At 48.9% G+C, this 24883-nt stretch overlaps 1 protein-coding gene across 1 annotated transcript in view; it reads right to left on the bottom strand.

Moving 5' to 3' along the window:
- Positions 1–24883, bottom strand: part of INPP5D (inositol polyphosphate-5-phosphatase D) — a 150626-nt gene that overhangs the window by 89413 nt on the left and 36330 nt on the right. The window contains exon 3 of the mRNA XM_037741780.1: positions 686–836. Coding sequence (XP_037597708.1) covers positions 686–836 — 151 coding nt within the window. The remainder of the gene's footprint in view (positions 1–685; positions 837–24883) is intronic.

The raw sequence follows: 24883 nt of genomic DNA, 5'->3' as shown, positions 1-24883 counted from the left end.
ATGTTTTCTTTTGAGACCGTCTTGCTCTATCACCAGGCTGGAGTGCAGCGGCGTGATCTCGGCTCACTGCAACCTCCGCCTCCCGGGTTCAAGCGATTCTCCTGCCTCAGCCTCCCGAGTAGGTGGGATTACAGGTGTGCGCCATGATGTCTGGTTAATTTTTTGTATTTTAGTAGAGATGGGGTTTCACCATGTTGGCCAGGATGGCCTGGATCTCCTGACCCACCTCAGCCTCCCAAAATGCTGGGATTACAGGCGTGAGCCACCACGCCCGGCCCTGGATAAATTTTTTTAAAAACTTTGTAGAGACGGGGTTGCCTATGTTGCCCAGGGGGGCTCTCAAACTCCTGGCCTCAAGCGATCCTCCCATCTGGACCTCCCAAAGTGCTGAGATTACAGGTGCGAGCCACCACACCTAGCCTTATTTTTACTGTCTCTTTAAAGAGAAGTCTGTGATTCAGAGAGGTCAGGTTATTTCCCCAAGGTCACACAGCTAATAAACTGGGGAGGAGGAATTTTAACCCATGTCTGCCTGACCCCAGAGCCTGTGTTCGTAACTTGTCCTTAACTGCCATGCCAATAATCTCCTGCTGATGACAGGACCCTCCAAATCTACAAGCGCTCAAGGTGGGTGCAGAGCAAGTTCCCAAAAGCACCTCCTGCCATCCTGCCCCTCCCTCCCTACCTGTGTCCTCCTCAGGGTCATCGCCTGTGTCCTCTTCCTCCAGCGGCACTGGGTATTGCAGATGGGTCACCAGCCCCATGTTTTCCTTCTTGTAAAACTCAATGAGCTGGTCCAGCTTGGTAAAGAACCTCATGGGGACGCCTTCAGATGCCTGAGGACAGAAAACCCAAACAGACGCACATGTTAACCGACTAGAATGCCATGCAATCACAAAGGCCACCTGCAGCGGAGGCCGGCGAGGCTGGGGAGTGACTGTGATCCAGGAAAAGCCCTGGGTGCCTAGCAGGGTGTGTGACCCTCAGGCACACACCCTCACATCCTGCAAGGGCCTCCCCAGGGGCCCTTCTGCAAAAGGCACACAGAGGATCGTTAAGATCTGTTTTTCTTTCTGGTTTTAAAAACTTTTATTTTTTAAAGTATTTTTGGGCCAGGTGCAGTGGCTTATGCCTATAATCCCAGCACTCTGGGAGGCCAAGGCAGGTGGATCACCTGAGGTCAGGAGTTCGAGACCAGCCTGGCCAACTTGATGAAACCCCATCTCTACTTAAAAGAAAAAGAATACAAAAATTAGCCCTGCGTTGTGGTGGGTGCCTGTAATCCCAGCTTCTCAGGAGGCAGAGACAAGAGCGGAGGTTGCAGTGAGCCAAGATCGTGCCACTGCACTTCAGCTTGGGCAACAGAGTGAGACTCAGTCTCGAAATAAAATAATAACATAACATAACGTAACAACGTAACATAAAATAAATATTTTTTTAAATAAGAAATTTGTCTGGGCACAGTGGCTCATGCTTATAATCCCAGCACTTTGGGAGCCTGAGGTGGGCAGATCACTTGAGGTCAGGAGCTCAAGACCAGTCTGGTCAACATGGTGAAAGCCCGTCTCTACTAAAAATACAAAAATTAGCCTGGTGTGGCGGCGCAAACCTGTAATTCCAGCTACTCGGGAGGCTGAGGCAGGAGAATCACTTGAACTCAGGAGGCAGAGGCTGCAGTGAGCTGAGATAGTGCCACTGCACTCCAGCCTGGGTGACAGAGTGAGACCCTGTCTCAAAAAAAAAAAGAAAAGAAAGAAATCACTTGTAATCTCACAACCCTGAGATACCTATTTTCAACAGTTTAGAATATGTTTTTCTAGCCCTTGTGTGTGTGTTTGGTGGGAAAGTCATTTTTATTTTTTCTTTCATGAAGATCTTAAAAAAGCACACACACATGCAGGAAAAAATCAATTCCAGCAATTGCTTTAATTTTTATTTCTTTTATTTGTTGCAGTTGTTTTTATCAAAACTCAGAACATGACCTACTCGGTTTGTATCTGTTGCTGATAGCACTGGGACTTGGGGGTAATTGTGCTCGGCTATTCAAATGTCCTGGGGCAGATCCCTTTCCTTTAAGTCCTGTGGCTCCAGCAGGTAGTTCCAGGTAGTCCCTGAGCAGCCAGCCCCACCCCTACCTCACCCTTTACACTCTTGCCAGGCCCAGCCCTTAGGGGCAGCTAAAAGGGAGCAAGGGCTCAAGCAGTTAGTGGGTACAGGAATGAGCCCCTAAGAGGCACTCCCTCGAGTGGGGCCTCCCTGGCCCGGGGGAGCATAGCGCCCCTGGCAACTGCTAAGTGCCTGTGATTCACCCTGTGCTCATAACAACCACCATGTCAGTGACTTTCAGAATTTTTGTTTTTGTTTTTGTTTTTGAGACAGAGTCTCACTGTCGCCCAGGCTGAAGTGCAGTGGTACAGTCTCAACTCACGGCAGCCTCCATCTCCTGAGTTCAAGTGATTCTCCAGCCTTAGCCTCCCAAGCGGCCAGGATTACAGGTGCCTACCACCACACCCAGCTAATTTTTGTAATTTTAGTAGAGACAGGGTTTCACCATGCTGGCCAGGCTGGTCTCGAACTCCTGACCTCAAGTAATCTGCCCACCTCAGCCTCCCAAAGTGCTGGGATTATAGGTGTGAGCCACCACATCCGGCAACTTTCAGGTCATTTAAAAATTAGTTGAAAGGGCTCCATCCTTGGAGTTGGAAGTCAAGGATCCCACTGCTCCTCTGGGGGCTGCCAGCTGCCTTCTTTCTGGAGGGAATGGGACCCATCTCCTGTGGGAGATGAAACCCAAAGGCAAATATGATGGAGGCTGGAAAGCCCACCCTAGTTGATGAGTGGGCCGGGTCTGGGCTGAGCGTGGCCAGGTCTGGGCTGAGCGTGGCCGGGTCAAGTGTTGACCTTCCTGCCTCCAAGTCAGATATCTATTGGGATTGGGATTGATTTGAGAGGCTGGTAGGGTGCCTGAAGGTCTTCAGGATTACAGGCAAGAGCAATCAGGAGAGCAGATGAGGCAGGATGACCCAGCCTGGGACAGATTCGGGCATCAGGGAGCAGGGTTAGGACTCAGACCTGTTCCCGAGGCCTTGTGGCTGGGTGGCTGAATCCAAGGCCTAGTGAAGGACACATATGCCTGTTTCACTGACCTGCAATTCAGAGCTGTCCACTGGGCTCTGTCTCTTTTGTTTTGTGTCTCTTTTCTGTCTCTGTCTGTCTCTCTCTTTCCAGGTGTATTTTTCTGTGTGCATATGCATTGTGCACATGTATAAGTTTGTGCCTAGGGGTATGTGTGTGTTTGTATGTGTATCTTAAGCTAGTTAGTAAATTTATAGAGTTTAGCAAAAGGGTGTTTTAAATTCTTTTCAATAAACTTCCCTTGTTTCCCCAAAGCCCCACGTTAAGCAATCTCTTTCAAACATTGTTGAACCAGAAATATCTGAGGAGCAGCTGCTGGGCCTTCTAAAAAGTAACATGAGTAGGTTCAAAAACCAAAGCGAACAGAATAGCAAAAATAATTTGACATGATGCTGGATCTATGAACTTGATTCGGTTAAAGCAGTTGTGAAAAGTGTCAGCCTGTCCAAAAATGTGCAGCTAATAGATGACAAGCAATTAAGAGCATGGAAAAGGAATATGACAATACCAAAGAAACTCGAAGGGGAATGCCTCATGTGTGAATCCAGAAAGGGATTCTCGGCTGGAGGGTATCTGAGGAACGCGTGTTTGACTGAGCGCTTGAGATCTGGGAATTTAAGACACAGCAATGCTAAAACCTAGTAAGATATGTTTTTATGCACCGCTAAGAAGCTGAACCACAGAGTATGTTCCATCATTGATTATAGACGTATTTGACTCCAGAGACCTGAAATCGGAAAGGTAAACATCTTAGACTTGATGACTTACATTGGGTACTAGCAACGGACCAATTTAAAAGGGTCCCTGTGGATCCAGTGAGGCCACCGCGTGTACCCGGCCTGCTCCCAGAGGCCAGGGAGCCAGGCTCTGGCAGACCAAGGCCGCCGGAGGCCTGGGTTCCCAGGAAGGGAGAGAATGCAGGGTAGAAACCAAGCCTCACGTGGCAAGCTGACAGTAGCCGCTGAGAAGTGTGCCGGGGAGGGAGCCTTCCTCCACGTCTCCCCTCCGAGGGGAAAGCACTCAAGAAGAGCAAGCCGGTCCAGAGCAAGCAGATCCACTAGGGCAGAGCCCAGCTGAGGGCAAAGCTGCTGTGTGCAGTGGGCCTGCAGGAAGCCGCCTGTGCCCGAAGGCAGCGCAGACAGGAGGCAGCAAAGGCGGAGCACCAACCAGGCAGAGGCAGGTGTCCCGGGAGAAAATCTCTGGGGGGGGGGGGTTCCTCATAAGGCTTTGCTCTTGGCCCTAAGCTTTGACAGGGATAACAGAGAACTTATGTTCAAAGCACATTCTAGAACAGGAAAAGCAAGGGTCAGAGCTCAATATGGGATCACAGGAGCTACTGAGCAGCCCAGACAGGGGAGGGCTGGGGATTGGGGTCCAGACAGGTGGGTGGTGAGGAGCGTGGTCTAGCCTCAGTGTGTGCAGTGCAGAGAGTCCACCCATGGCACTGCATCCTGAACTTGGGCCCAGAAAGATCCTGCCTCAGGGTCTGATGGCCAAGGGAACAGGGCAGAGTGGCCAGTGGGGGGATGGGCCCGTTCAAAGGGTGACTAACAATCCCCACCCAGTCAAAGCCAGGAGGGGCTTCCAGGCGAACAGTGCATTGACATCCGCAGGCCAACAGGAACAGGGGGGTCCCTCGGGGACGAGCCTGGGGGTTCCTACCCACAGCAGGCCAAGTCCATACCCGCCCAGCTGCACGCCCACAGTCAGGAGCAGGTCTGCGCCCTGCTGTGTTACCTCCAGACTGTGCCGCAGGGCCTGGTAATTGGAGCAGCAATTAGCAGTTCTGTGGATTTGCCACCTTGGGGTCAGGTTGACAGACAAGAGTTGGAGCCAGGAGGAGGGATGGTCAGGGAGGGCCTTCTGTGGGTGTGGGTATGGGACTGGGGACGCCGAGAAACCGTGGCCAGCATGGGAGCTGCCCCCACTCACACCCCGCAGCACATCCGCCAAAGGTGGTGCCTTTTCGGCAATTGTAAAAGGCCAACGTGACCAAGGTGCCATGTGCGTTTCTCATGTGCTGCATCCAGAACCCTGGCAGGAGGCAGATGTCGCATTAAACTGAGGAACTTGGGGAGACTGCAGGGACAGGCTGTGGGGATACCAGCAAGAGTCAGTACAGCCCCCCAGAGCTCACCCAGTTACCACCCTAGGAAGATCACAGGCAAGAAGTGGGTGCTGGAACCAAGGGGTCTGTGCAGCAGGAGCTGTGGCCTCCTGGGGAGCCAAACATGAAGAACTCACAGGAGGGGACAGGGCAGTAAATCCCCACCCCCAACAACCTGCCTGTCATCTGGCTGCGGCTCCCATTAGCTAAACCCAATGGGGAAGCAGGGGACAGGGAAGCGAATGAATCAGGGAGCAAATGGAAGACGCTTAGCACTTAAAGTCCACGGTGAAAAGGTGCGCAACCAGACAGAGGGAAAGCAAGTGTCTGTGTCCCCCCATGACTCTTCCAGGCTTGGATCAGGAGGTTGGCACCAGCCCCACTTCTGACAAAGGAGGGGGATGCCCTTGGTTCCTAACAGCTCAGGCTGCCAGATTTCATTCCTCATTCCACAGCGGCCACCTTCCTGAAAAGAGTCGTTAAGTCATTTTGAAACAGAGACGGAAATTGTGAAGGCCCAAGTTATCCGGGACAGGATCCACGCAATGGTTACCGGTGGCCCCCAAGTGATGCCCTCGGACACGTGATTTCTGCCGCAGCAGCTCTCCCTCATCTCTGGAGTGAATGCCTCCCCCTTTAGCAGGTAACTAGAGCACACCATGACCAGCCTGATTTTGAGCAATCCCAACAGCAGTATTTCCTTCTTTAAGCAGGCTTGTTAAATTATGACGTCTTGGCCGGAGGCCTATAATCCCAGCACTTTGGGAGGCCAAGGCAGGTGGATCACGAGGTCAGGAGTTCAAGACCAGCCTGGCCGAAATGGTGAAACCCCATCACTACTAAAAATACAAAAATTAGCTGGGCACGGTGGCAGGTTCTTGTAATCCAAGCTACTCGGGAAGCTGAGGCAGGAGAATCTCTTGAACTCGGTGGCAAAGGTTTCAGTGAGCTGAGATTGGGTCACACTGCACTCCAGCCTGGGTGACAAAGTGAGACTCTGTCTTAAAAAAAAAAAAAAATTATGACACCTTGGCTGGACACAGTGGCTCACACCTGTAATCCCAGCACTTTGGGAGGCCAAGGCGAGCAAATTGCTAGAGCCCAGGCTATGGGGACCAGCCTGGGTGACATGGCGAGACCCAACCTACAAAAAATACAAGTATTATTAGCCAGATGCAGTGGTACACAGCTGTAGTCCTGGCTGAGGTGGGAGGATTGCTTGGAGGAGGTGGAGGCTGCAGTGAGCCACAATCACACCACTGCATTCCTGCCTGGGTGACAGAGCAAGACCCTGTCTCAAAAAAAAAAAAAAAAAAAAATTCTGACATCGCAGGATCAGAGTAGCCCTCCGGGGCTTATTGGATCAACAGAATGGACATCAACTTGTGCTCATAGCCAAAGTCAAGCAGAAAAAAAATCAAACATGGTAGGGGTGAGTTCAGATTGTGAAACAAAATACTTCCCTCTTCTCCTGCCTCCCATTACAATCTCTAGATCTGTGGAAAGTTCTGGGCGATTTCCAGCAGGATCATTTTTACAGTCTCTGCAGACAGCTCCCCACCAAGCCCGGCTTAGAATCAACAGCTGGCCCTGCCTCATGTCATAGTTGCTGTGCCTGCCTCCCCATAAGCTCTGAAGTGGTTGATGGAAAGGAACCCTGCTTGGCTCAGCCTCATAGTCCCCCAAGTCTCCTTGCAGAGGAGGCTGGTTGGAAACATAATGACAGCCCCCACCACTGTGTTGAGGGGTGTGTGCATTGTGGAAAATGCACCCCTTCGTTGAAAAAAGGTGTAGAGGGAACCAGAGAGTGGATCGCCAAGCGGGGCCTTGCAGGGAGAGCTTGGCAGCTGAGCTCACTTAGGTAGCAATACCCCTGGGGAAGGTACAGGGAAAGGGGAGAGGGGCTGCCTATGGCTCCAGGATTCAGCATGGGAGGGTGCTGGGGTCTTTAAAACAAGAACAGCTGGTGTCCAGACTGCTAGAGGCTCAGGGCTGCATATGCTGAGAAGAACTGCATTTCCAGAAATGCAGTTTTTGGGCTGTGACTTCCAACACCGTCGGGGAAAGTCACACCATCCAGGAAAGTCATTGCACAGACTCGAGTTTCCCAGGGGGTAATTTTAATTCTAGCACTGTTTGCTGTCTCTAAATGAGGCATAAAAGAGGACTAGGCACAGAGGAGGCCCGTGCAGGAAGCACAGCAGGAGCCCCGGGGCGCTGGGAACCCCCCCACCAGGCTCTGCCAGGCTTTGTTTTAAGTGGAAGAGCATACAGAATGATTGTGGAAATTTTACCGATGGTGGGACAGTATTAAGAAGTGGGACAGGCCAGATGCGGTGGCTCACGCCTGTAATCCCAGCACTTTGGGAGACCAAGGTGGGCGGATCACCTGAGCTCAGCAATTCAAAACCAGCTTGGCCAGCATGGCGAAACCTCACCTCTACCAAAAATAGAACATTAGCCAGGTGTGGTGGCGTGTGCCTGTAATCCCAGCTACTTGGGAGGCTGGGGCAGAAGAATCACTTGAACCTGGGAGGCGGAGGTTGCGATGAGCCAAGATTGCACCCTTGTACTCCAGCCTGGGCAACAAGAGTGAAATTCTGGCTCAAAAAAAAAAAAAAAAGAAAAGAAAAAGAAGTGGGGAAACAAACCAAAACAAAATACCCTGCTCAGCTGCTCCCTACACCAAAGCATTTGTCTCAAGTTAGATGAGAAAGCCACTAGAGAGGTCTTGAAGACAGTGAAAATACCACTGGCTGTGGTGGAGAGGATGCTGTGGGTTTGCGGGGTGGCTGCTGTTTTTATTACTTTCATTTCCCTGTGAAGAGACCCCCCTCCAGCCTGGAGAGGTTGGGAAGTTTTTGAAGGCCGCAGAGGCAGAGCTGGATTCAGTCCAGGCCTCAGATCCTGCCGACCCAGGCGCCCACATGTCCGAAGGCTGAGCAAGGAGCAGTGTGGAGTCTGACTGTGCAACCCCAGCCATGTGTTCTGGAAGGCGACCTCCTTTCGCGTGTGCTCTGCTCTGAGCCAGCTCATCCGAGGGAAAGGACGGACGCAGCCTCCTGTCCAGCTCCCACTGGGGGTGGGAGCCGCCTCCTCCCGGCCTGGAGTCTCCCCTCTCTGCAACCCCTGAAACGCTTTCCCGTCCTTCTCTCCTGCCCTCAGGACAGTTTCAATCTTTAACCACGTCCTCTCCCCCAAATCTAATACTCATAGACCCCCACGTGGGTGAAGAAGTGGGAGAGAAAGAGAGGCCAGAGCTTGGGTCTCTCGGGGCGTGGGCCCGGCAGAGTTTGAGTTTTGTCTCAAGAGTGGTTTGGAGCTGCAGTTAACAGCTGGTGTGTGTGTGATGTGATCAGACTTACACCTGAGAACTCTCCCCTCAGCTACGGTGTGGACGCTACGGGTTCAAGCAACCCCACTCTAGTGCTTGAATTGGGGAGATGCAGCAGCAGGAGAGAGGCAGGCATGGAGCTGGAACCAGATTCGCCCGGAGACTTGGCAACGCAGCGAACAGGGCAAGGTGGGCAAGCGAGAGCCGGGGAGGGGCCCCCCAATCTCTGGCTGCAGTAACTTGGTTGATGTCGGTGACATTTAATGAGGTAGGAAAGGTAGGCACTGCAGGGAAGCAGGAGGCTAGATTTGGGAAGAGTTTTGAGGCCTCCTTCAGACCCAGGAATCCCTCTTCAGCCACATGGCTTTGAACAGACTCCAAAATGTGTGATCTTAGAAAAACAATTGTTGAATGTGGCTTTTGTTAAGGGAAAAAAAAAATACAAACAAAACAGCCAGCTCTTCGTTTTTCCTCTCTTCTCCTTTCTTTAAAATATTTTATGGCTCCTTTTCTTTCCCTTCGTTTGAAGTGTCCAGGGCCAGTGGGTCTCAGACCTGGGGGCCAAGGAGGTGGTCAGGATGCCGGAGGCTGCAGAGCCAGTGGGGCCGAGGGAGCAGCTGGGCTAAGGACGTGACCAGGGTCTAGAAGCCTGCACAGCCAGGACCAAGGAGGAGGGAGCAGCATCAGGGGAGAAACAGAGCCAGAAGCGGGGTATACACAGGGGAATAAGCCGGTAGTCCAATATACAGGAAAGAAGCAGGAGCTACGCTTCTCACTCTCAGAGAAAGGAGCTACAAACACAGAAGGGAAAAGGTCTCACGTCTGTGGAGGACTGCATTGGAATGGGAAATGTCTTCATGAACTGGGGCTTTTAAGATATAAAGGTAAATACCGGTCAGGCGCAGTGGCTTACACCTGTAATCCCAGCACTTTTGGGAGGCCGAGGTGAGTGGATCACCTGAGGTCCCAAGTTTGAGACCAGCCTGGCCAACATGGTGAAACCCCATCTCTGCTAAAAATACAAAAATGAGCCAGGCGTGATGGCAACGCCTGTAATTTCAGCTACTTGCGAGGCTGAAGCAGGAGAATTGCTGGAACCCGTGAGGCAGAGGTCGCAGTAAGCTGAGATCGCACCACTGCCCTCCAGCCTAGGAAACAGAGTGAGATTCTGTATCGAAGTAAAAAAAAGAGATATATAGATAAACACAGGTGCATGAATGAGCGTGTGTGCAGACACATGTTCCTCACTCTGTCTGCTGAGAGGACCCACAACTCTCCAACAGCAGTGAGTACCCCTGCTGCTCATATCTCAGCTGCCAAATGTCATTCTCCGTGAAAAACAGCCCGTGCTCCTTGAGAGATGGCTGATTCTGGCAGCCTTTGAATCAAGGGCCAAGAAGATCTAATGAGTACCTGCAACACCTGTTGCCCCAGAAAGCAAGAAAATGCTAAAAAAAAAAAAGAGAGAAAAGATGGAGATTTGTCAAAAGGATACAGAGCCAGGAACCAACTGAAGCAACAGCTGAAAGGTGCCTCTAGCACAATTCAGACACCAAAACGAATAATAAAAATCATTATCATCCATCCAATCAAATCAGAGTTCAGGAGTCTATCCTGATGTAAATAAAGGAGAAGGGAAGGCTCCTCCCCGCAGTGGAATGCCAATTAACAACTGTTGGCAACCATCATAGCAATAACTGATTCAGGCAAAAATCATCAATACACGCTCAACAACGTGGGTGAGAGTTTGAGGAAAAAACTTATTAAATTGTTTTCTTTTTTCGAGATGGTCTCACTCTGTTGTCCAGGCTGGAGTGCAGGGGCGTGATCATGGCTCACTGCAGCCTCGCCTCACAGGCTCTGGCAATCCTGCCACCTCAGTCCCCCAAGTACCTGAGACTACAGGTGCGCATCACCACATTCCACCAATTTTTTTGTATTTTTTGTGGAGACGGGATTTTGCCATGTTGCCTAGGCTGGTCTCAAACTCCTGGACCCGGATGAGTCACCTGTCTCGGTCTCTTAAAGTGCTAGGATTACAGGCATGAGCCACCGCACCTGGCCTTAAATTGTTTTTAAAAGCAGAAGCTGGTAACTTTACAATCCTCATTGTAACCTGGCAAACACCACCTTAACCAAGTGCCCAGTGTTAACTTCTGCAGTAACAGAGCAGAGCGCCATTGTGCCCCCTGAGACAGGTGCAGAGAGGACACAGCACTGCTGCTATGCACTCCTGCAGAAAACACAGAACCCAGGCGCCGTCACGTGGAGACGCCTGAAAACCCAAAATTGATGGACAGTCTACAAAATTATTAGCCTATTCTATTGAAAAATGCCAAGGTCATGAAAGACAAGGAAAGACAAAGAACTGTGCCCAACTAAAGGACACTAAAGGGATATGACAATTACATGTAACACATCATCCTGGATGGAGCCTCAGCCCAGAAGGGGGAAATTGTGTGTGTGTGTGTGTGTGTGTGTGTGTGTGTGTATATATAACCTCCATAACTATGTAAATAATACACGTATATATTGTTATCGAGACTAAAAATCATTTGAATGAAGGATCTAAGAATTAGATAGTGGCATTTTAAACATGTTAATTTCCTGATTTTTGAGGGTCAAATGTGCATACAAAGAAGAGTCTTCATCACTTAGGAAAAACACATTGATATATTTAGGGACAATGGGGCATTGTCAGCAACTTCCCTGTCAATAATTCAGAAAAATGGTAATAGTAACATGAGTGAAAGGATGATAAACAGTATGCTAAAACATTAATTGGGGAAAGCAAAGGGTATACAGGAAAATTCTTTGTGCCATTCTTGAAAATGTTCTGTAAGTCATGTTATCTTTTTCTTAACCACTTTTTTCGGCTGGGTATGATGACTCATGCCTGTAACCCCAGCACTTTGGGAGGCCGAGGCGGGTAGATCACGAGATCAAGACCATCCTGACCAACATGGTGAAACCCCATCTCTACTGAAAATACAAAAACTAGCTGGGCATGGTGGCGGGCACCTGTAGTCCCAGCTACTCAGGAGACTGAGGCAGGAGAATCACTTGAACCCGGGAGGCAGAGGTTGTAGGGAGCCGAGATGGCACCACTGCACTCCAGCCTGGCAACAGAGCGAGACTCCATTTCAAAAACCAAAGCAAACCAAAAACTCACCTTTTTCTTTTTTTCCCTTTTTTTTTTTTTTTTTTTTTTAGAGATGGAGTCTTGCTCTGTCACCAGGCTGGAGTGCAGTGGTGCAAAAAGAAAGCATCTTGCCTAAAAATGTCTATTTTTATCATACAAAAACATGCCGTCTATATACTTCTAGAGGTTTCTGTACAAAAGCTACAGGTACCTTGGAAACACCTATGATGCCCAGATAGTTGCAACAATGCTCACATCAATAATAAAAAGGTCAATCACAGAGAACCAGAGTCACACAGCAGCGCGCAGGGACCAGGCTGTGGTGACCGCTACAGCCCACGACAAGCACTGTGGTGAGTGCAGGCGGCCCCCTAGCTGGCCTGGGCTGTCTCAGCCAAAGGGAGTGCTGTGGGACTGGCCAGAGGGGAAGGGCTGTACTCTCTTCAGCAGCACAGGTGTCTCGGCTGGGGCTGGAGAATGGAGGTGGGACGGGCAGTGTGCATTGACGTGGCGAAGCTCGGATCCTGCAAGTTTTCATCCACAGATAAGCAAGGCAGGTCTCACTTTGTGACCAGGAGAGGGGGTCTGGCTGGGAGAGGAAGGGTAGAGAAATGGTAGTAGAACAGCAGAAATAGCGTCTGTTCTCTCCCACAACCCATGGCTTGATTTAGCTTCTGGAATGACTGAGCAACAGACAGAGATTGATGATGTGCATTCTCGGCGCAAGGTTTTGTGGGTCTCGGGGCACAAACTGAAGCCTAGCACTGGGCCAGAGGCCATCCCCTCTTTGCCATGCAGAAGCTGGAAGACTGAGGATGGGTAGCTTTGGCGCCTGGCACAGAGCCCTAGGCTGGGACAGTGACCTTGGTGTTCTCGTGGTACCAGGGGCACTGCCTGTCAGAGATGTGCACATTAGTATGTGGCAAAGGAGGAAGGAACAGTGCCCTGTGTGCTGGGAAGGAACAGGGAGGAGCTCCTCGAGGCGGCTCAGAAATACTGGTGGGAACTTTCGAGGGGGCAAATTTCTGGCAGTCAGGCCACAGGGAATTTGAGCTGGCACATCTCACCAAGATGGCCTGATTTTGTGGGTTCCTGGGGCTTGGAAGGCGGCGAGCTGTGACCGGCACTGGGAAGGAGAGAAAGGAGGCAACATAGCAAGACCTCAGCTTGACTTCTCTTTAAAAAAAGAAAACTCTAAAAATAAAAAAAATAAAAAAAAGAATGGATGTTGATTGATCATCAGACATCAGATGTGGAAGGAAGTGGGCCAGATGTGCTCACACGTTATCTAATTTATATTTTATCTAATAATGCAGGTGGGTTTGATATCTCCAGCTTACAGATGGGGAAACTGAGTCTCAGAGAGGTTGAGCAGCTTGCCTGAGCAGTCAGACATGTTGTCAGAAAAGCAGCACCCGGGGGAACATTTTGAGATGAGAAAGGGGCTGGGAGGTGGTAGGTGGGAGACCCTTGGAGTCTCCAGCTAGGTGGTAGTGAGATCCAGGAGGAGGACGGGTACAGAGCCAGGGGGCTGCCAGCCCAGGGCGGAGAGGGCAGTCAGAGATGCTGTGGCAGACGCAAGCCACTCGGGCTCAGCGGGTGGGTAGGGCGGGGTGAAACCTGGTGTTTGGGGAGTCTACCTCCTGGAGGATAGCAGGTCTGCTGCCCCAGGGCTATGGTGGACTGAGGGGTGGGAGGGGGAAGCTGGCACTTGCCATCTCTGGGCACAGTCCAGTCTCCACTGGCCTGTCCCATGCATGGCCCCAAACCACATGTCTGGAGACTTGAAAAGGGTGAAAACCAATGCCAGTCTCAGTCATAAATTCAGTGTGCAGAAGGGTGACACTGGGGAAGAGGCCCAAGCTTAGGAGAAGGAAAGTGAAGACTGAGCCTGAGCACCTACCTTGCCTCCACCCACCCACTAGCTGGAGCCAGCAGGGACATCATCACTCCCACCCCAGACACCCGGCTCTTCCCAGCTCCCCAGCAAGCACCAGGCTGCAACCCCTCCCCCAGGCCCTTGCTGTCCAGGGCTTCATGGCCCTGGCACGGCGGAGCTGGGCTCTGTCTTCTCCCAACTACTTCATTCCAACAGCCCCAGATTCCCAAAGCTAGGTTCTTCGACGTTCCTCTCATCTTGTTTTGGGCAGACTTTCCAGAATGCCCTGGCATGGGCTTTGCCCCACTGCCTGGAAGTCTCTGGACTCACTTCTAAATCACCCCCTTCTCTGAGTTCATAGTCAACACACCCTTTGCTGCAAAAGACCTGAGCCTGTTGCTCAGACATCTGCCCTTTGGCACAGGGCCATTTCGCTCATGGGGAGATCTAGGAGAAACCTGGGAGGTCTAGGTTCCCTGTGCCCACCCAAGATAGCCAACGGGGCCTGGAGTACCTGTGCACAAGCCCAGTTTCTTGCCTCCCTGCAGGACAAACTTGGAGATGTAATTCACACTCCATAGCTCCTTGTGGGATCCCGCCAGGGCTGAGACTTCACCTGAAATCCCACCTCGGCTCACAGTGTCCCTTCTTTCTACTTTTCAGTCCTCCCCAGGCGGAGTCCCTGCCTACCCCCTGCCCACCCACCAGCAGCCCCGCCTACCACACCCTCCACTGGGGAAACTCCCGTGCCAGGACAACCCTCAGACATGGGCGTTCACTTAGGCCTTATCCCCCATGAGCCGGGATTCCCAGTGGGATGTTGAGAGCATCAGGTCCCCAAATCTCTGCCATTCACTCCCCAGTATCAGTGCCATGGGAGTCAGGCCCATGCTTTCCTTGAAGACTTGAGCAGCTTAGAAAGCACTTTGAACCCCTCACATCAAAGGAGCTCGGGATGGAGGGTTGGAAAATTGATAGCTTTGGATGATTCTGAAATGACAGCTCTGAAGTCTCTGTGAATGTCACCAGGATCAGAGCACGGGGACAAGGATGCCAATACTCTCTGTCAGCAGGTGCTCTGGGTGTTTGGATGGTGGAACCCTCATCTGGGAACCTCAGGCCCACAGTGAAGAGTCCAGAATAGGATGTGTCCTTGGTCACTAGAGTCACAGCTGACAGCTGGAGACTGTGCCTCATTCCCGGCATCACAGTGAGCTTTTCAGCTCACTGTGGGAAAGGTTTCTGCACTTTCTCCAAGAGCTCAGTGCACAGGAGGTACCCAGAGGATGAGGAAGAGGGCTGTGGCAGAGGGGCTCTTCCCTGCTGCAGGACTTGGCATCCGTGTTCTTCATCAGGGCCCTTGCACTAGAGTGCGATGAACCTGTGTCTCCGCCCCACTGATGTTGAGATCGGCCACGTGACTTTGGCCAATGCAATGTGGGCAAAAGCACCAGTTCTGAGCTGAGGCTTCAAGGGCACATCGGGTTTTTACTCATCTTCCTGGGCCCCTGCAACCTGCCATGAGAAAGGACACCCAGGCAAACTCCAGTCCTTCCGCCTGGCCCAGGAATGAGGATGTCAGGCACAGACCCAGACATGATTAGAAACCTGGAGTCCAGCCTGGTCCAGTTGAGTCCAGGAGAGCCCAGCTAGATTAGCGAACCATAACAGACCTGCAGACCCAGGACTGGAAACTCAGTTTGCTGTCACTGAGTACTGAGATTTGAGGCTGTTTGTTATGCAGTAAGCACTGACAAATATACTTGTGGTAGGAAGAATTAACTCTCCCCAGGGTCTTCCTCTTATTGAACCTTCATGACATACTTATCTTCATTTATCCATGGTGAAGCTGAAGCTACAAGAGATAAGGCAACTTGTCCAATGTCACACAACTTGTTTTATCATCAGTATCTGCCAATAGGGACAAATCCTCAAGCTCCACACGCTCATTCCCACGGTGACTGCTCTCCGACCTCCCTTCATCTCATCCCCTGTGCAGGCCTTCAGGCCCCTGTGCACCCCACCATCTCTCCAACAAGCCAGAACCACACTGTGGCCCCCAGAGACACTCTCTCCATGGCACCCTCCAGTCCCTGGCAGCCCGTCCTGTGGCCCCTGCCCTATTCATTGGGATCAGCTCCAGGATCACCTGCTTCCCTGGGCGGGGCCGGAGGAAAGCAGAGCCAGTGGTGCAGCAGCCAGCAGGTGGCCCGCACGTGGTCACTACCCTCTTACTGTGCCATCCCCCTGGCAGCAGGGACCAACACAGACCCAGGCCCTGACCAGTGAGGGGTCCGGTGAGGGGCAAGACGTAGAACCATAAACAACTATGACCAGGTGCAGATGCTTGTGAAGAGAAGACAGTGGCTTGGGAGACTCAACCTGGTGGGTCAGGGAAGGATTCACCAAAGAAGCTACTCTGCAGCTGAGATGCTCCTCCTTCAGGTGGGTAGGAGGTGGTGGGGCAAAGAGACAAGGAACGTCCTGGCAGGCCAAGGGAGCAGCACTGTCCAAGCATAGGGGTAGACAGATGACAGTCTCCAACCACAGCCAAGTCCTTATAGAGACCGAAGTTGCCATCCTACCCAGTTCGCCAGGATCCCTTTACTGCTCCCCCCGCCCCCGCTCCCATCCCCACTTCCGGGGGCTCTGTTGCTTTGCTACCAAAGACCTGAGTCTGCTGCCTCAGATGACTGCCCTTGGGCACTGGAGCCATCGTGCTCATGGGGAGATCCAGGAAAAACCTGGGAGGTCCATGTTCCCTATCCCCACCCAAGACACCCAACAGGGGCCTGGAGTACATGTGCAAAGCCCAGTTTCTTGCCTCCCTGTGGGACAAATTCAGAGGTGTAATTTACACTCCACAGCTCATTGTGGGATTAGGCCAGAGCTGAGGCTTCACCTGAAATCACACCTGGCTTCTCCCCCTTCCCTGTCCTTTGTCCCCCACTCCCTTTCTGGTTTCTCCTGGGAGCCCTTCTTTCATGAATTACTGGCACCAAAGCCTAGGATCTGCTTCTGGAAGAACTGGACCTATGACGGTCACTCTCAAATTCAGTCCTTGCCCTTGTCCATCTCAAGCCGCTCCTCAACAGCTGACCAAAGGATTCACCCTCGAGTCCCCAACTCAAGCCCCTCAGCACTGGCAAAAAATTTGGACCCCCACTTTATAGAAGAGCTGATCAGACATGCAAACCATAGCTTCCTCTTCCTCTTCCTCCCCAACCCATGGCTCATGAGGACCATGACCATCCCTCCCTGAGCCTACCCCCATGGCTTCAGCACACATCCGACCTCACCTTCTGTTTGCCCTGATCAGTCCCAAATCCAACGCTGTAGCAAGGCCTCTGTCCTGTGAGTCCCTGAACCAGCTAGAGGGAACGCAGGTTGCCCTAAGGGTGACTAAGCATGCACAGAAACTCCAGCATTAAGGATGAAATGCTTTATGCATTTACCTCGGTGTTAGGAATGAAGATGAATTTTTTTTGAGTACTCAAACAGCTTCACTTAAGTTTCCGTTAATCTTCCCATTTTACAGATAAAGAAATGGGACAGGGTGCTCTGGCTCATGCCCATAATCCCAGCACTTTGAGAGGCTAAGGTGGACAGATCACTTGAGGTCGAGTTCGAGACCAGCCTGGCCAACATGGTGAAATCTCGTCTCTACTAAAAATACAAAAATTAGCCAGGTGTGGTGGCAGGCACCTGTAATCCCAGCTACTCGGGAGGCTGAGGCAGGAGAATCGCTTGAACCCAGGAGGCAGAGGTTGCAGTGAGCCAAGATCACACCACTGCACTCTAGCCTGGGTGACAAAGCAAGACTCCATCTCCAAAAAGAAAAGAACTACTTTTTTGGGAGAAGACCCTAGCCCTGGGCAGATGACCCCCTAGGCAGGCAGCTGGGATACAGAGGGGCCAAGTGATTTGACCTGGAAGTGGCAGAGGCAGGACTTGAACCCAGGTCTCAGGTTCCTTCCTCTAAGTTCTATGCTCCCGGACTCTGAAAGGTCGCCATTCTCAATCTCTCTGCCTGTGTGTTCTGGTGCCTGTGGCATGAGGCAAGCTTGTCCTGAACTCCATCCCAAGGGCCTATTTACTGATGGATATTGTGTAATGCAAAGCTCTCCCTTCCTCCCTCAATGTCTGTGCTGGATAGAGAAACCCAGGAGCATAGACCAGGACAGCCATTGTGGAGAACAGTCAGGCACAATTTAGGCAAATTAAATATGAGCGTATCCTATGACCCAGCAACTTCACTCCTGGGCATACACCCCAGGGCTCACTTTGGCCACCTATATGGCTGTCACTCTTTGTGCAGCAGACATTTATAGGGAACCTGGATGCCCGTCACCGGGAGAGTGGACAGGTAGTGTGGTCAAGGCATACAGGGGGTGTTTTGCAGCAGCCAGAAGCCACAACCTGCTGTGCACGCAGCAGCATGGAGGAATCTTACAAAGATCCTTTGGTGAAAAGGGGGAAAACAGAATGAAAGCTATGATATTGCTTCAGTAAATTTAAAATGCATGCACCCAAAACAACAATACATGTTGTGTAAGAACATAGTCAAATAAAAAGACACCCACTCAAATGGTTTTCCAGGAAGGGGAGGTTATACAAGGGCAATATGGGGACAGAAGGGATTAAAACAGTTTGTAAAGACAGTTTGTAGTGGGAAGGTGCTGTGGTTTTGATCACGTAGCCTGACTGTGCAAGACTGGTTCTTAGCTCAGCTGTGGCCTCTCTGATTTGAGCTGAATTAATCGCCAAAACATTCTGTGCCTCAGTTTCTTCCTTTCATTCTGGCCCATGGGGAAAATCACCACATCTGAAGCTTGGTGTGAGTGAAGCAGGCAAGGTGTGAGGCACTAGGGAGAGGGGGAGACTGGGGCGCATGGAAGAAATACCCCTTCAAAGGCAGCAGCTTCCACTCAGCTCCAGTTCTAGCCCCATAGGGTCGCCCAGGCCTTGGGTTGCTGGAATTTTAAATTTTTCAGAAGATAAAGCTCCAGATTCTTGGGTTGCTAGAATTTTTAATTTTTCAAAAGGTAAAAGTCCAGATTCTTAGATGAAATCTCAGATTTTTTAATGTTTGCAACTAAAGTTTAAAACACCATGATAGCTACAAATTTAAATCTTAGCTCCACCACCTAGTTGTGCAACCTAGAGTACAGTGTTTAACTCTTTAAACCAATTTCCTTATCCGTCAATGAAGATTCTGAGATCTACTTGGCCAAGTGGCTTAATGAACTAATGGGAGCCCAGGGCATGGCTCCCAGTCAGTAAGAGCCATGGTCACCACAGAGCACCTGCTCTGCCGACTGCTGATGGATTATCAACTCCCATGTTTCAGATAAAGAAACTGAAGCTCAGAAGAATGGACAGCTTCCCTCAATCACACAGTGAAGTAAGTAGATGAGCCAGGTAGAAAAACTATCCTTCCCAAATATTATCACAAAGGAGAAGTAAAACTGAATTAACTATAATATGATATAATATAATATAATATGTTAACGTATATATCACATATATAATATTTACATTATATTATGTATATTTATATATTATGTGTATATAATATTTATATTATATTATATACACATAATATAATATATACACATATAATATATATTAATATAATATATAAATATATTATATATAAATATATAAATATAAATATATATACAAATATATATTTATATATATACTTATATATAAATATATACACATAATATAATATAAAATATATATATTATGTGTATAATATATAAATATATTACACATATCATATAAATATTAAATAATGCATAATATAACATATTATATAATACATAATATAACATAAATATTATATTATGCATAATATAACAAATATTATATATGTATTATTAATATAATTAATGTTTATATCATATTATGTATTAATAATATATTATTACTATATATTCATATTTATTAATATATATTATTACTATACATTAATATATTGCTGTATATTAATACTTAATATATTACTGTGTATTAATTATTATTTATTAATTGTTGATATATGAAATATATTAATAATATATAATAGATTATTATATTAATTTCATATATATTAATTGCGATAATATATACTAGATTACGTTAATTACATATATTATATTAATTGCATATACTATGCAATTAATTTTATATTATATAATATATAATCTCTAGTATATATTACAAATATATATTATATATTTAATAATGATATAAAACATAATTATATATTCTAATTATTTAATACTTAATTAGTTTTAATAATGGTATATTATACAACATATAATAATATACCATTAATTAAAATATAATATATAATGATATGTATTATAATATATCATTAATAATTATAAAATGTCTTATAAATAAGAGTTTTGGGATTAAAAGAGCTCTAAGAGAAGTAATCATCAATCTGTCTGACGCCTAATAGGAGCAACAGGTGTCTCTAATAAAGACGTCTACAGTCCTAGAGGCAGGCAGATCCCACCAGGGCTTGGCAGATGTCAGTTTATAGCATGCATGCTCAAGGGGTGCTGGCGCTGGCTCCTACAGGCTCAAATGCCAGCTTTCCAGGAACCCCAAGAGCTGGTTGTTGATGCAGCCACTCTGGTGGGCGCCATGGTGAGAGTGCTTCCACAGCAAGAAATCAGAAAACACTACAAATCAGGCCTTGTTTTCTTCCCCGGAGAATTGCTTGTCCAGGGTTTACCATGGCATGTGGTCCAGTGACATTGACCACTTGGGCAAAATCATCCCTTCAGTCCCCAGACACCTGACCTCCTGATACACTTGCCTTTCCTTTTGCATGGCCACCATCGCCGGAAGCAAGGTTGGATCAGGAAGAAAAGCAGTTAGCACAAGACGGTGAGTGATTCGTTGGGGCACAGGAAGAGGATTACTGTACAGCGAGGAAAAGCACACTCCACTTAAAGATGGCAAAGGGCCAGACCAAAGGGGAAGCTTCCACCTGCTTTAAGGGTGGGTGAGATTGTCTAAAACCAAGAAATTCCAGAAAGGGACAGTAACAGTGCAAGTGAAGTGACAAAGATGAGTCCTGCAGATCTCAGGGGGGCCCACCCAGGCCTCTGGGGAAAGGAGCCTCTAACAGGAGCAGACAGGCTGCTGGGGTCAACACCATGCCTGCAGAGGAACCGAAAGTCACTGCTCGGAAGAACTGGGACCAAAGCCCAAGGCAGAAAACGGGCTGCGACGACCCCACCTTCCACAGAACCAAGCTTCATCCCAGAAAAGGGAGAGAGCTCTGGGTGATCGAGCTTACCGGGGGTGCCCATGAGTCCGTGGGGGACGCTGAGAGGAGAGAGCCGGGACACCTGAGGGCAGGCCAGGGGGGATTCTGATTTTCACTGGGAGTAACATGAGCTGTTCTGGAGTTTACAGTGTAGTAAGCTTGACGTTCATCGTAGGCAAGAGGCTAGATGAGATTACTAACAGCATGAGCTGTGAGGAGAGGCGAAGCAGGAGGCCCCTGGGAACACACAAGGTCAGCTAAACCTGTTTACCAGTGTATGGTTGCTGGCCTCATAAATTAGGTAACTGGTTGCATCTGATGAAAATTGTAGCTCAGTGCCCTCCAGCAGTCAGGCGGGTGATGTAAATGAGTGGAACAGGCTGGGATTCAGGAGATAGTCGAGGTAGGGATGGTGGCACATCAAAGAGAAATGCCCCATTGAAAGGGGACACTTCCACTCTGATATGGTTTGGCTGTATCCTCACCCAAATCTCATCTTGAATTGTAACTCTCACAATTCCCATGGGTCGTGGAGGAACCCAGTGGGAGGGGATTGAATTATGGGGCAGTTCTTTCCTGCACTGTTCTCGTGGTAGTGAATGAGTCCCATGAGATCTGATGGCTTTAAAAATGGGAGTTTGCCTGCACGAGCTCATTCTTCTCTTGTTTGCCACCATGTGAGATGTGCCTTTTACCTTCCGCCATGATTGTGAGCCCTCCCCAGTCATGTGGAACTGTGAGTCCATTAAACCTCTTTATTTTGTAAGTTGCCCAGTCTTGGATATGTCTTTATCAGCTGTGTAAAAACAGACTAATACACACCCCACTCCAGTTACATCACCATGGAATAATCAAGGGTATCAGATCTTCAGATTTTTCAAGGAAAGCTGAAAATCCAGATTACTATGAAGAAATATCTGAATTTTTAAAAATGCTTGTAACTGGTTCATAATTTTAAAAAATATGGGTTGGGCGAACAGAATGCTAAATCCAACATAGGGACCACTAGATTGTGATCTTTAATCTGATATCTATAAGTTTCCATACAGCATTTTGTGGGGTTCATTTGTGACTTCGCTGTTGTTGAAAAGCATATGGAGAGAGATGCACCTGGCTGAGGGTACGCCAATGTCCGTCCAAGACACAGGCGTCTGTGCTGTTTGTTCCTCCTCTCATCCACATCTACAATTCAGATGAGGATCCAGGAGGTGGGCCTTCCAGTGTGGGGCTGCCACCAGCTAGAACGATGGCAAACAGGCGAGGTGCCAGAGCCAGGATGAAACTGACCTCAGCGATCTGGAGTATCGGGCTGTTCTAGCCATGGTAAGTTTAGGACAAAACAATCTAAAGTTCCTAGTCTAGGTGGGGTGAGGTGGCTCACGCCTGTAATCCCAGCACTTTGGGAGGCCAAGGCGGGCGGATCACCTGAGGTCAGGAGTTCGAGACCAGTCTGGCCAACATGGTTAAACCTCCTCTCTCACTATAAATACAAAAATTAGCCGGACGTGGTAGCACATGCTTGTAGTCCCAGCTACTCTGGAGGCTGAGGCAGGAGAATTGCTTGACCCCAGGAGGCGGAGGTTGCAGTGAGCCAAGATCACGCCACTGTACTCCAACCTGAGAGACAGGGCGAGACTCCATCTCCAAAAAATAAAAACAAAGTTTCAAGTCCAGCTTAGCAGGAGCACATGTGAAAAAGACAACGGCGTTTTAGTTGACAGCAAATACATTGTGGAGCACGAGCACCCCCGGTGTCACTGTTTGTGAGGCCATACTTGTGGAGGAGTGCCCCGTAGAGGGGCAGTGCACCCTGCAGGCCTTGGGTTCTGGGGCTCCCTTTAGGAAGGACAGACACCATGTTGAGTGTGTCATGGGAGGGGCTTAGGGGGTGGCCTGGGGTTAGGAGGGGCATGCAGAATGGCTGAAGTAACCCAGAGGGTTTGGCCTGAAGAACACTCAAGGGAGACCTGCCTGGGTTTCCAAACAGCTGAGGCTTCCAGATGTCTCCTGAGGGAGAACTGCAATCCAGGAGTGGATGTCATCAGGAGGCAGGTTTCCACCATATTTAAGGAACACAATAAAGATGACCAGAACTGTCTAGAGATACAAAGGTCGTGGCCTGAGAGTCTCCTGGTGTCTGGTGGCCCTGGCCACTCCCCCAGTACCAAGTCTCACCAAAGAGGAAGCCACAGTGGGTTCAGCTGGTTCAGAAGACCCTGTGGCTGACCTCTGGCTAAGCCTGCCAGCTCCCAGCCACGGTGCTGGTCCCATCTGGGCGCCATGCGGTGGATGCCTGTCTCCCAGCCCTGCTGTCACACTCCTTGTCTTTGACTTGCATCCTCCTCCTGGAGCAGAAACATCCTTGGAAATCAGAAGTGAGACAACCAAGGCCGGGCATGGTGACTCACGACTGTAATCCTAGCACTGTGGGAGGCCTAGGCAGGTGGATCACCTGAGGTCAAGAGTTCGAGACCAGCCTGGCCACTATGGTAAAACTCCATATTTTAAATCTACTTAAAATACAAAGTTTAGCTGGGCATGGTGGTACATGCCTGTTATCCCAGCTACTCAGGAGGCTGAGATGGGATAATCGCTCGAACCTGGGAGGTGGAGGTTGCAGTGACCAAGATCATGCCACTGCACTCCAGCCTGGGTGACAGAGTGAGACTCTGTCTCAAAAAAAAAAAGAAGTGAGACAACCAAAAGCATCATGCCACTAATCTGCAGCATTGCGCAGCGGGTCCCAGCCGGTATGAAACAGATCGGAACAACTCCCCTGTTGCACTGGACGGAACAGACAGTCGGCCATTATTTGCATACAATAAAAGTATATACCTAGAGAAGCCAAAAGAATGAATTCAGACACTATTAAAACGAATAAGAGAATTCAGACAGATAAGTAAGAGTACCCTACAGAAACTGTCACTTTCCTAGACACCCACAAAACCTAATCAGAAAATGTCATGATAGAAAAGGACAATTCTGTTTGCAAAGGTAATTAAAGCTACATCACACTCAGTAACAGGGCAGGTGTAAGAACTATGTGGAGAAAGGAGAAAAAAAAAAGATATAAAAGAAAAGCTGAATAAATGGAGAGAGAAACCATGAGCTCAAATGGAAGGACTTGATGTTATAAGAACATAAGCTATCTACGAATTAACCTGTTAATTAAATGTAATTACACAAAATTCAACTGGAATTTTTAGAGAACTTGACAAGCTGATTATAAAATTCACCTGGAAAGAAAAAAAATCAATGGCCACCAAGGACTAATGAGAAGAACAATAAATGATAACTTAGTCTGCCAGACAAGGAAACACAAGAAAGCCACAGTGATTAAAACCTATGCAACTGGGACAAGAGTAGATTAATCTATCAGTGGAACAGGAGGAGGCGTTTCAAATCAGATGAGGACATTAGCACATGATACAATGGCATTGTGAATCCCAGGGAAAAGAATGGGCTATTTAACAGGGTGTTGGCTATCCATTTGGAGAGTAAGTTATCGTCCTTATTTTATACCAAACATAAAACTAAAGAGCTAAACATAAAAACACATTAAAAATTGTTAGAAGGAAATGGTATTTTCCCTGGATAAATAGTATTGGGATGGCTGATTCGCGAAACTCAGAATCTGTAAATGAAACCATTTGACCACCTAATGGTTTTAAACTTCCACATGACAAAATGCACCAAAAACAATGTTTAAAAAAATTGCAGGCTGGGGCCAGGTGTGGTGGGTCAAGCCTGTAATCCCAGCACTTTGGGAGGCTGAGGCAGGAGGATCACCTGAGGTCAGGAGTTCGAGACCAGCCTGGCCAACATGGTGAAACCCCACCTCTACTAAAAATACAAAAATTAGCTGGGCCTGGTGATGCATGCCTGTAATCCCAGCTACTCAGGCGGCTGAGGCAGGAGAATTGCTTGAACCCAGGAGTCAGAGGTTGCAGTGAGCAAAGATCATGCCACTGTACTGCAGCCTAGGCGACAGAGCAAGACCCTGTCTCAAAAAA

This window comes from Cebus imitator, unplaced genomic scaffold (genome assembly GCF_001604975.1).
Source record: "Cebus imitator isolate Cc_AM_T3 unplaced genomic scaffold, Cebus_imitator-1.0 Scaffold106, whole genome shotgun sequence".
Classification (NCBI taxonomy): Eukaryota; Metazoa; Chordata; class Mammalia; order Primates; family Cebidae; genus Cebus; species Cebus imitator.
The sequence above is the reverse complement of the archived record's forward strand: the minus strand, read 5'-3'. Positions and strand labels throughout refer to the sequence as shown.